Source organism: Chelonoidis abingdonii, chromosome 11 (genome assembly GCF_003597395.2).
Source record: "Chelonoidis abingdonii isolate Lonesome George chromosome 11, CheloAbing_2.0, whole genome shotgun sequence".
NCBI lineage: Eukaryota > Metazoa > Chordata > Testudines > Testudinidae > Chelonoidis > Chelonoidis abingdonii.
Genome location: NC_133779.1, coordinates 21,933,442 through 21,944,698, shown reverse-complemented (window position 1 = coordinate 21,944,698; position 11,257 = coordinate 21,933,442). Strand labels below are relative to the sequence as shown.

Genomic DNA, 11,257 nt, shown 5'->3' with positions numbered 1-11,257 from the left:
CCCATTGGCCCGCCGAGCCGTGACGGGCGGACGCCTCGGCCAATCGCCGCCCGGCGTGTTGGCGCCTGACTCACCTCGCTCGCGGGCGGGGCCGCCGCCCAATCCCACGGGCGGGGTGGCAGGGCTCCCTGACGTCACACGCCTCTTTTCAATCGGCTTGGACGTCACCGGCCGGGAGCCGGGCGCCGGCGGCCAATGGGAGCGGGGCCGGGAGGCGGGCTCTGTGGAAAAGGAGCCAATGGGCGCGGGGCCGGTGGGCGGGCGGCCAATGGGAGCGGGGCGGGGGCGGGGCCTGCCGGGGGTTATAAGACGGGGCGAGGCAGGTGGGGGCAGGATCCTGCCCAGGATGTCTGCGAGTCTGGAGAGCCGGTGAGTGCGCGCGCGGCCCGGCTAGGCCTCCCCGGACCGTACCATTTCCCAGCTCTCCCCACCGCGGTGGGCGCGACCACCTCGGCGTTCCGCCCCCTGCTCGCGGGGGGTTCCATGGGCCGAACCATCCCGCGGCGGGGGGGGAGTTGGGCGAGACCATTATAGCAAAGAGGCGTTTAGGCCGCGAATCGGGCCCCCCCCCACACGCACGTACAGACACGCGCTCCACGGGCGGTACCATCCGTTTTGCTGGGGGGGGGGTGTCGTCCTGGATGGGCCATTCCATTCCTTTATTTTTCGAGGGGGGAATGGTCGAGTCCATTTAAACTTCCTCTACAGAGGACGCGAGCGGAACCATGCGGGCCCGGCGGGGGGGGAAGGGGGAGAAAGGTGGGCGAGACCATTCCTGGTAAGGGGGAGGGGGCGCCGTTTGAGCCCCCGAGCAGGGGGATGGACGGAACCATCCCCGCCTGAGGGAGGGGGACGCGACGCCATTTTGTGACGGTGGGAGACCTGGATGCGGTCTGGCTCCGGACGGAACCATCTGGGCCTGCGGTGGGGGGGGGAGTGGAAGAGTCCATTATACCCGAGGGGGGTTCTACGGGGGGCACAAGATGGACCCACCGGCCGGGGTGCGGGGATGCGGGTTAGTTTCTCCTGGGCGGAGCCATCCGCGGAGCTGTGGGGGGGAGGGGAGCAAATGGGCGAATCCATTCCTTCCCGGGGGGGGGGCGACCCCGCCGGGCCGCCTCCATTGTCCTGCCGCTCGGCATCCGGGCACCGCGCCGTGACGTCACGCCCGCGCCCGCCAATGGGCAGGGCGAGGGGGCGGGACTTCCGCGCGGTGGGGGGGGGGAGGGACGGCGAGAGGCTGAGCCGTGGAACCGGCGGGACCCGGCGGCGGCGGGGCGGGTCGGAGCGAGGCCAGGGGGGGGCCACTTCCGTCCGGCGCCTGCCGGGGGGGAGGGCGATGCTCCCGCGGGAGGGGGGAGTTGGGGGAGAGGGGATGGGGGGGTGGGAAGGGGGGCGGGGGGGGGCAGGGTGACAGGTGTTGGGGGATCAGGCTGGGGGGGCAGTAGGTGGATGGGAAGAGGCAGGGGGGAAGGAGGAGTGGGTGGAGCGTGGGGGGAGGGGAAGGGGGGCAGTGGGGGAGGGAAGTTGGGGGGGAGAGGGGGCGGGGGGCAGGGTGACAGGTGTGTGGGGGACCCAGGCTGGGGGGGCAGGTGGGGGATGGGAGAGGCATGGGGGAAGCGAGGAGTTGGGGGGCAGTGGGGGAGAGGGGAAGCGGGGCAAGTGGGGGAGGGAACGGGGCGCGGGGGGGCAGGGTGACGACGGGTGGGGCTGCGGAACCCGCATGGGTGGGTGTGGGGGGGGGCTGCTAGGTATAGAAGATGGGTTGTGCCCCCCCCCCCAGTGTAGGTGAGGCCCTAAAGCCTCCTAAGGCTCGGGCCTGGGGGGGGCACCTGGCTGTTTAGGCAGAGGACAAGAGGAAATTTGGGGGGGGGGTTGCCCTGCTCAGGGGGAGGCTGAGGGGGGAGACGGGTGCAGGGGGCCCCGATTGCATCTCTAAATGGACACGTGGGCAGGTGACGGGGGAGGGGGGCAGCCCGGCGGGTGAATGACAGCCAGGGACCGCGGCAGGGGGGTGTCTGGTTCTCGGTACCCTTGTCTAACCCCCCCGCTTCTCTCCTCCTCTTCCTAGATCTAGAGACAATGGCCCCGAGGGAATGGACCCCGATGGCATCATTGAGGTGGGCAGGGGCTGGCGCTGGGGGTGGGGTGTCTGGGACAGGCAGCCGAGTTGTGCAGGGTTTTGGGGGGGGAGGGGATGGCAGCTGTGAGGTGTGGGGGCTTCAACAGGCTCAAGGGGGGGATGGGGCATGTATGGGGAGCAATGGGGGTGGGCTGTGGCAGGGGCTTTGAGGTGAAGGCAGGGGGTGGATGGGCTTATTGGGGGGGCAGGAGGTGGCATCCACAAGGGGGCCTGCAGGGAGGGGAGAGTGGCCTAATGGGGTGTCACTAGAGATGTGGGGGTACCCACAGAGGATTACTGTTGGGGGCAGGCTGAGAAGAGATTTGTATGGTGGCGGGGGGGTCAAGACAGGAGTCTCAAGGGGCTTGGGGCTGCAGAGGGGACACATGAAAAGGGTTAACACCCCCCGCTGCCGTGTCTCCCCCCTTTTCAGAGCAACTGGAATGAGATCGTTGACAGCTTTGACGACATGAACCTGTCGGAGTCCCTGCTGCGGGGAATCTATGCCTATGGGTTTGAGAAGCCCTCCGCCATCCAGCAGCGAGCCATTCTTCCTTGTATCAAGGGTGAGTCGGGCCCCGGGGAGGGGGCGATACATCCCGGCGGGGTGGAGTTCTGGGGCAGTGACCCCGGCAGGACTCTTCCCCCTCCCCTGCTAATGGACAAAGAGGCGTCCGGTTGGTGGCGCGGCTCTTGAATTTAGCAGCGGGGAGAGCGACGATCCCTCATTCATCCCAGCGCAAGATCCTGGGCGGTGGTTGTGGCTGGTTCATGCTGGGGGCACACGGCTGTCAGGGTTTCTCAGGAACTGAGATGCGGCCACCTCTGGGGCAGGGCGGGTGATGGGTGACGTCTTGTCTTCCTCCAGGTTACGATGTCATTGCACAAGCTCAGTCTGGCACTGGGAAGACGGCCACCTTCGCCATTTCTATCCTCCAGCAGATCGAGCTGGACCTCAAGGCGACCCAGGCCTTGGTGCTGGCCCCAACCCGGGAGTTGGCCCAGCAGGTGAGCTGGCTGTGACAGAGCAGCTCCCCGCCCCCCTCGCTTAAAGCAGTGACTCAGCCCGGTAACTCCCTGCCCAGCTCCTTTCTTAACTGAGACATCAAGGGGGACAGAACCCAGGAGTCCTGGCTCCCAGTCCCCTCTGCTCTGACCACCAGCCCCCACTCCCCTCCCAGAGTCAGGGAGAGAACCCAGGCATCCTCGCTCCCAGCCTCCCCTGACCACCAGCCCCCACTCCCCTCCCAGAGCTGGGGAGAGAACCCAGGAGTCCTGGCTCCCAGCCCCCTGGCTCTAGACCACCAGCCCCCACTCCCCTCCCAGAGCTGGGGAGAGAACCCAGGAGTCCTGGCTCCCAGCCCCACCTGCTCCAACCCACCAGCCCCGACTCCTCTCCCAGAGCCAAGGAGAGAACCCAGGAGTCCTGGCTCCCAGCCCCCACTCCCCTCCCAGAGCCGGAGAGAGAACCCAGGCGTCCTGGCTCCCAACCTCCCCAGTGGTGTAAGAACATGGTTACTTGGCATCAGACCTGCTTCCTCCCTTGCTACCTGGGCAAAGAGGCGTCTGGTTGGTGGCGCGGCTCTTAAATCTAGCAGGGAGAGAGAAATGAGCCCCCATTCATCCCAGCACAGTATCCTGGGCGGTGGCTGTCGCTGGTTCATGCGGGGGGCACACGGCTGTCAGGGCTCCTTGGGATGCAGCCACCTCTGGGGCAAAGCCTGGCTCTCTGGCCGCTCACCCTCACTTCCTTGCTGCAGATCCAGAAGGTCGTGATGGCCCTCGGGGACTACATGGGGGCTTCGTGCCACGCCTGTATTGGGGGCACCAACGTCCGGGCCGAGGTGCAGAAGCTGCAGATGGAAGCCCCCCATATCATTGTGGGGACTCCGGGCCGTGTCTTCGACATGTTGAACAGGAGATACCTGTGTAAGTTTTGGGGGGAGAGGGGGCGGTCCCCTCTCGAGGTGCCCCCTGGGCAGGTGGGGATGGCGGTGGGGCCCACCCTGTATCTGTTCGGTGATGATTCCCCATGCGTGTCAGCTGATCCCAGTGCTGCCTGGTGCCCCCTGCTAGGCGTTCTGCTGTCCGGGCTTGGCACAGGGGCTTCTGGGTGTGATCAGAACTATCCGACTGAGAACAGAGTCTGGCTCGATCCCTGGGGGCTGGCTACTCCCTCCATCAGGCTAACAGCCGCCTCTCCCCGCAGCTCCCAAATTCATTAAGATGTTCGTGCTGGACGAGGCCGACGAGATGCTCAGCCGGGGCTTCAAGGATCAGATTTACGACATATTCCAGAAGCTGAGCGGGAACACCCAGGTGTGCTTGGAATCTGGGCGGACCAAGAACCAGTGTCTGGGAGGAGTTGGATCCAGAACTAGGGGGTCATCCAGGCTTTGGGCTGGCTGGAGGAGACCTCCATAATCAAGGGGCGGAGGATGGGGAACCTAGAACTTGGGGGCGAGGAAGGTGTTAACTGTGGGGTCTAGGTTGTTAGGAGGAGGGTGTTTCCGGAAGTGGCAAGACCAGATGAAGTGGTAGGACTAGAAGCTCAACTATCCATGGGGAGTTGAACCCAGCTGCAGGGATCTAGAACCGAGGGGGTAGGACGAGACCGTACGGAGCTGGAATTGTTGTGAGGGGGCTAAGCCCAAGGAGCAGTGGAATGAACTGAGGGGGGCTCTGAACCCTGAGGCCGGGCTGGTCCGTAAGGAATTAGAACTGGCAGTAGAGGGAGGGTCTAGAACCCAAAGGGGTAAGTCAGTTGTGGGACGGGTAGGGCAGGGATTTAGAATCTGGGGGTAGTTGGTGGGGTGCTACAGCTACCATAGAGGGGTCTAGAACCCAGGAGGCAGCAGCTCGTCAGTGGGGAGCTGGAGCCACCAGTAGACTAGAGGGGTCTAGAATCCAGGAGGCAGGTGCTACTTAATGGAGAGCTAGAACCTCCGGTGGAAGGGTCTGCAAGCCAAGGGGCAGGTGCTAGTTAATGGGGAGCTAGAACCACCAGTAGAGGGGTCTAGAACCCAGGGGGAGATGCTACAGCTCTGAGTAGAGGGGATTTCTGGGTGGGGCAGGCTGGCAGCAGCGCCTCTCACTGCCCCCCCTTCCACCCCCCAGGTGGTGCTCCTGTCGGCCACGATGCCCATGGACGTGCTGGAGGTGACCAAGAAGTTCATGCGGGACCCGATCCGCATCCTGGTGAAGAAGGAGGAGCTGACCCTGGAGGGCATCCGGCAGTTTTACATCAATGTTGAGAGAGAGGTGAGGGGGGGAGATCTGTGGGGGGAAGTGTTGGGGGTTGAGAGCCAGGACTCCTGGGTTCTCTTCCCACCCCAGCTGCATGGTCATGGATTTATGGAGGAGTCCCTCCATGGCATCTCCATAGTGTACCCCATGCAAGAGCAATCAGCCCCCCTGAACCATGGCCCCCCAATATCTCTGGGTCCTGGTCCCTGAAATGGGGGGCCCAATGTGCTGTCTTGGGAGCAGGGGAGCTTTGCCCACAGCGGTGGAGTCTGGAGGCCCTGCTGGAGTTGGGGGGCTGATTTTCCAGGGATCCCCACATGGGTGGGGGGCTGCTGTCAGCCCTAGCCCTCACCCCCACTAATCATGTCCTCCCTGCCCCCCAGGAGTGGAAGCTGGACACGCTCTGTGATCTCTACGAGACCCTGACCATCACCCAAGCTGTGATCTTCATCAACACCCGCCGGAAGGTGGACTGGCTCACCGAGAAGATGCACGCTCGGGACTTCACCGTCTCTGCCATGGTACAGGGGGCAGGGAGGAGCCAGGACGCCTGGGTTCTCTCCCTGGCTCCGGGAGGGGAGTGGGGGTTGCATGGCTGTGGATTTATGGTGGGCGTCTGCCCCATGGCCCCACCATAGTGTACTCCATGCAAGAGCAGTTGGCCCCCCTGAACCATGGCCGCCCTAGTGCGTGTGGGTCCCGGTCCCTGAAATGGGGGGCACAGCTGTTTTTTGAGGGGGGGGTCCCGCAGTTGTCAGATTCAGCACAGGGGTGGGAGTTGGGGAGCCAGGGCTCCTGGGTTCTGTCCCTTCCCCCTTTGGTGGCTGCTGGAAGGGGCAGGAATCTCTGGGATGCGGCTGCCCCAGAGATCTAGGGTGGGGGGGTGCAGCCTGAGACACCCCCCACCCCCCTCCGGTGGTATGTGTTAGCTACTAACCCACAGTCCTGACAACCCTCTTTTCTGCCCCCCCAGCACGGAGACATGGACCAAAAGGAGCGGGACGTGATCATGCGGGAATTTCGCTCCGGCTCCAGCCGGGTTCTCATCACCACTGACCTGCTGGTGAGACTTGGGGGGCTGTGGATCGGGGTGTTGGGGGGAGTTAATTTGGGGGAGACTCCCTGCGGGCAGATGTGGGGGTCTGGGGTTGGGTCTGCCTTGTGAGGGGGGAGCCGGAAAGATCCGGCCCCTCTTAAAATGGCTGCCATCACATGACAAGTGGCCATCTTGGCTGTCAATGAACCCAGGTGTCCTGGGGGCTCCCCCCAAGGAGATTCCCTCTCCGCCCAGCCCCCCTGTGCTGTATGCGGAATGTAGCTCCTTGGAACACCAAGGGGGGGCTGCTCCATGCGGCGGGCGCCCCCACCCCTGGGCCTCTGCCACGGAACAGCAGCCCACAGCCTGGGCACTGCCCCACGCATGGGGGGCTAAGGCCTGATGTCTGGTTCTTCCTCCCCCAGGCCCGTGGCATTGACGTGCAGCAGGTGTCGCTTGTCATCAACTACGATCTGCCCACCAACCGTGAGAACTACATCCACAGGTACCGGGGGGCAGCCCCCCACTGCCCTCCCAGGGCTGGGGAGAACCCAGGGGTCCTGGCTCCCAGCCCCCCCCACTGCCCTCCCAGGGCTGGGGAGAACCCAGGGGTCCTGGCTCCCAGCCCCCCACTGCCCTCCCAGGGCTGGGGAGAACCCAGGGGTCCTAGCTCCCAGCCCCCTGCTCTAACCCACCAGCCCCCCACTGCCCTCCCAGCGCCAGGGAGAGAACCCAGGGGTCCTGGCTCCCAGCCTCCCTTGTTCTGACCCACCAGCCCAGGCTCATCCTAGCCACCAGGCCCCCAGCAAGCTGGGAGAGAACCCAGGCGTCCTGCGCTGACTCCTTCTCCCCCCCAGGATCGGCCGAGGGGGGCGCTTTGGCCGGAAGGGGGTGGCCATCAACATGGTGACAGAAGAGGACAAGCGCACCCTGCGCGACATCGAGACCTTCTACAACACCTCCATTGAGGAGATGCCCTTGAACGTGGCCGACCTCATCTGAGCGCCCCCCGGTGGGCGCCCCGGGCGCTGCGCCCGCGAGCTGCTCGCACGTGCTGCCTCCGGACACTTTTTTTAATTATTTTCCTCTTTTTGGGTTTCTTTATTTTTGGTTCTTTTGAATAAATGTCACTTTTTGGAGGTGAAAAAAAATCCACTTTAGTGTTTCGTGGCATTTCTCTTGTCTCTGTCCACTTCTCGCTGTCTCATGCTGGGGGACCCAGGCGCCAAAGCCTCCCGGGGCGTCCTGGCCTGTGGGGTCCCCCCCTCTCCCCCGTTTCCTTCATGTTCCTAGAACAGGGTGTGCCCGGACGCCTGGGTTCTCGACAGCTAGCGCAGAACCCAGGCGTCCTGGCTGTGATCGGCTCGAGATGGGGAGAGAATCCAGGGTTTCCCTCCTTTTAATTGGGGGTGGGGCAGGTGGGACCCAGGCATCCTGGCTCCTCCTGTCCCCTGTATCGGCTCAGACATGTGCCCTGGGATTTGCTAGGTTCTCTCCCCGCTCCAGCGTAGAACCCAGGAGTCCTGCTCTCCCAGCCCCCCAACGATCTGGCCATCTCTTAACAAGCCCCCACCCTAAGCTACCCCACCCTGATCCTGGTGCTAAATCGAACTGTTTGCAAGTCGGACCTACCTCAGGGTTGGTAGCTGTCGGGGGAGGGAGCCCCCCAAATCAGTTGCCCCCAAAACATTAAGCTAGAAATTTCTCCCCCCCTGCACTCAATTTTTTTCCCCCATCCAACAAAATTGTGTGCGACTTTTTTACTTTTTTTGTATAGTATTTATTGAAAGGAAACGAACATACCAAATAAAAATCTTCTTTCAAAATGGCAGCTGCTTTGGGTTGTGTTTGTAAAGGGGGGGTGGCCCCTCCCCCCCAGGGTGCTCAAGGCAGTTTGGCCGGCCCCTCCCCTGAATCCCGGTTGGCTGGAGGAGGGGTGTCCTCACTGTTCCTGCAGCCCTTTGCATGGCTGATCCTCTCTCCCAGAGGCATTGGTGTGAGCAGTGGGATCCCAGAGTCTTGCATGGTTGATCCTCTTAGGGGGTGGAATCCCTTACCACACTGTTCCCCTTAAGAGCCAATGGGGGGTAGTTCTTACTGCCCCGGGCTGCCAGTTTTTTTTCTCATGTGCACCCCCTTCCCCTCCCCTTCAAGTGCCACCTGGCATGTAGCATGCCTCCCTCCTTGCCTCAGTTTCCCCACTGAGACATTGAGCTGGTACCACCTTTTGCAGGAGGGCCTTGCAATCTACTGACTGGAAAAGCAAGGGGGGCTAATAGAGGATGTTGGTGTCAGTGGTGGGATCCCAACTATTTGCCCTGCTGCTGGACTGATGAGAGGGGGAAGGATGGCGAAGCCTCTCTTGGCAAAGTGTCCCCTGCTGCACTGTGGGGCTGGGAGTTCACACCTCTGTGACTCGGGCAGCTGGCCCTTTGGGGCTAAAAAAATAGGGGGTGATAGTGGGGGTCCTGATGCTCTGGGAACATGGTTGCTGTCTGTACCCCCAAACTGCAGGGGAGGAAGGCAGGGCCCCATATACAGTAGGGCCCATTCTCCACTACCCTGTTCAGTTACCCCCATGCTACTTGAACTGGGGCATTGGGACCCCCCAAGAGGGAGATGAGGTTATTACGTGGGGCTGGGTTGGGAGCTGTCAGGCTCCATCCTGAACCCCACTTTGCCTCCAGCATTTATAATGGTGATAAATTTCTAAAAGTCTTTTTAATTTATAAGAGGGGGGTCGCGCTCAGAGGCTTGCTGCGTGAAAGGGGTCACCAGTGCCAAACTTTGAGAAGTCTGGTGCTAGAGCTGTGAAATCCTGTGGCAGGGAGTCCCTTGGGTGAACAGCCAGGCTTCCTGTTGTGGGAGACTGTTGCAATGCCCCCACGCAGAGACCCAGGTGTTCACAGGGCCTGGCCCCAGCTCGCCACCAGTGAACCCAGGCGTCCGAGCCTGAATTCGCAAGGGAACGGTGCTGATAGAACCCAGGAGTCCGGGCTCCTGCTCCACTGTTGCCACAGCGGGGGTTGTAGCAGGATGGCTGGGTTCTAGCCCCAGCTCCCCAGTGTGGCTACTAGCCCCCCACCACCACCACCTGTCCCTGTTAAATTGAGCTTCCTAATGAATCTCTCCCCCCTTGCAGCAGGGAGTCCCGCAGGTCTCTGGGGTCAGGTTTAATCTGCTGGCAAGTGGCTATCCAGGAGATGCAGTGGCGGAGAGTTCCCCAGGGCTGAAGAGGAGATGAGCGTGGCCGGGAGGCTGCCCCTGGTGGTGGTAGCCTGTAAGTTGCTTCCCTCCAGAGCACCCCCGATGGGAGACAGAAGCAGAGCAGGCTGGGGCCCTGGTGCAAGGCGTAGGGGGTGGGGTTGCAGTCAGTTCTGGGGTGGGGTCACCTCCTGCCCCGCACTTTGCATCTAAAACCACCTGGTTTCTCCCACAAGAGAGCAAAGGCCAGCAAGTGTCCCCCCAGCCCCCACTCCCCTCCCAGAGCTGGGGAGAGAACCCAGGAGTCCTGGCTCCCAGCCCCCCGCTCTGACCCACCAGCCCCCACTCCCCTCCCAGAGCCGGGGAGAGAACCCAGGAGTCCTGGCGCCAACATCAGACTCTGACTCACCATGTCCTCTCCCCCACCCCCGTGACAATCCCTCTCACCCCCCCACACCCGCACCCCATCTCCCCCACCCCTAAAGCTCCACCACGTGAAGGTCACAGGCCTTTCCTGGGGGCTGACTCAGCGTCGTCCACGGATCCTCATGGGGAACTGAAAGCCCTGAATCATCTGCCCCCGGCCTGTGCGCCGAGGCAGCTGGAGTCTGTCACAGCCACAAACCCATCATACACGGCATCCCGCCACCCCCAGCCCAGCCCAGCCCACGGGCCCATCCAGCCATAAAGCCCAGCCCCACGACCTAGGAGGATCTGTGTCACCAGCCGTCCCTCCCCAGAGGTGGCTGCATCTCACGCTGGGCAAGGGGTCCCTGGGTCACTGGCCGCCCCGCCCCAGAGGTGGGCACATCTCAGCGTCGGGTGAGGGGTCCCTGGGTCACTGGCCGCCCCTCGCCAGAGGTGGCTGCATCTCAGCGCCAGGTGAGGGGTCTCTGGGTAATTGGCCGCCCCGCACCAGAGGTGGTTGCATCTTGACGCCGGGCAAGGGGTCCCTGGGTAACTGGCCGCCCCGCCCCAGAAGTGATTGCATCTCACGCTGGACGAGGGGTCCCTGGGTCACTGGCCGCCCCTCCCCAGAGGTGGCTGCATCTCGGCGCCAGGTGAGGGGTCCCTGGGTCACTGGCCGCCCCGCCCCAGAAGTGGGCGCATCTTGGCCCCGAGGACTCGTTATCTGTGCGTGTTGTTGGAGTCGGGTGAGCGACCTTGGAAAGGGAACTGGTTTCGTTTCCTTCAGTTTATCAGTGAAGCGCAGGACGCGCCGGGAGGGAGACTCGGAGCAAGGGACGGACTCGTGGACGGACGGACGATCCAGCATGAGGACCCTGGGGACCCTGGCCCTGCTGCTCTGCCTGGCAGGTAGGTGCCGCTCCTCTCTACAGGTGGCAGCCCGCTGGCTCACTGCACCCCCCACCCCTCCCGGAGCCGGGGAGAGAACCCAGGAGTCCTGGCTCCCAGCCCTCCAACTCTAACCACCAGCCCTCACTCCTCTCCCAGAGCTGGGGAGAGAACCCAGGAGTCCTGGCTCCCAGCCCCCCGCTCTGATCCACCAGCCCCCACTCCCCTCCCAGAGCTGGGGAGAGAACCCAGAAGTCCTGGCTCCCAGCCCCCACTCCCCTCCCAGAGCTGGGGAGAGAACCCAGGAGTCCTGGCTCCCAGCCCCCACTCCCCTCCCAGAGCCCCGGAGTCCT

General features: G+C 63.3%; 2 protein-coding genes and 4 non-coding genes across 7 annotated transcripts in view; all 6 read left to right on the top strand.

The window, feature by feature from the left end:
- Window positions 1-305: 305 nt before the first annotated feature.
- On the top strand, window positions 306-8,233 carry EIF4A1 (eukaryotic translation initiation factor 4A1). Its single transcript, XM_032786459.2, has 11 exons — window positions 306-369; window positions 2,072-2,120; window positions 2,556-2,688; window positions 2,991-3,130; window positions 3,883-4,051; window positions 4,332-4,441; window positions 5,240-5,383; window positions 5,752-5,889; window positions 6,342-6,431; window positions 6,830-6,909; window positions 7,262-8,233. Exons 1-11 carry the CDS (start codon window positions 347-349, stop codon window positions 7,404-7,406), a joined length of 1,221 nt encoding a protein of 406 aa, XP_032642350.1. The 5' UTR covers window positions 306-346; the 3' UTR covers window positions 7,407-8,233.
- Window positions 3,660-3,801, top strand: LOC116828332 (small nucleolar RNA SNORA48). The gene has a single exon (XR_004374508.1). It is a non-coding gene; the product is annotated as a small nucleolar RNA SNORA48 (small nucleolar RNA).
- LOC116828333 (small nucleolar RNA SNORD10) lies at window positions 4,137-4,263 on the top strand. The gene has a single exon (XR_004374509.1). It is a non-coding gene; the product is annotated as a small nucleolar RNA SNORD10 (small nucleolar RNA).
- LOC116828331 (small nucleolar RNA SNORA42/SNORA80 family) lies at window positions 5,461-5,594 on the top strand. The gene has a single exon (XR_004374507.1). It is a non-coding gene; the product is annotated as a small nucleolar RNA SNORA42/SNORA80 family (small nucleolar RNA).
- On the top strand, window positions 5,958-6,094 carry LOC116828330 (small nucleolar RNA SNORA42/SNORA80 family). Its single transcript, XR_004374506.1, has one exon. It is a non-coding gene; the product is annotated as a small nucleolar RNA SNORA42/SNORA80 family (small nucleolar RNA).
- Window positions 8,234-10,795: 2,562 nt separating the features above from the next.
- CD68 (CD68 molecule) overlaps window positions 10,796-11,257 on the top strand; it is an 8,606-nt gene continuing 8,144 nt past the window's right edge. For both annotated transcript variants that reach the window (XM_032786461.2, XM_032786460.2), the window contains exon 1: window positions 10,796-10,925. In XM_032786461.2, coding sequence (XP_032642352.1) covers window positions 10,883-10,925 — 43 coding nt within the window. In that variant the 5' untranslated portion in view covers window positions 10,796-10,882. The remainder of the gene's footprint in view (window positions 10,926-11,257) is intronic.

Coding starts and splice junctions, on each gene's coding strand:
- EIF4A1 (XM_032786459.2), top strand. CDS start 347: ATGTCTGCGAGTCTGGAGAGCCG. Junction 3,131..3,882: donor CCCGGGAGTTGGCCCAGCAG/GTGAGCTGGCTG, acceptor TCCTTGCTGCAG/ATCCAGAAGGTCGTGATGGC. Junction 6,910..7,261: donor CGTGAGAACTACATCCACAG/GTACCGGGGGGC, acceptor TCTCCCCCCCAG/GATCGGCCGAGGGGGGCGCT.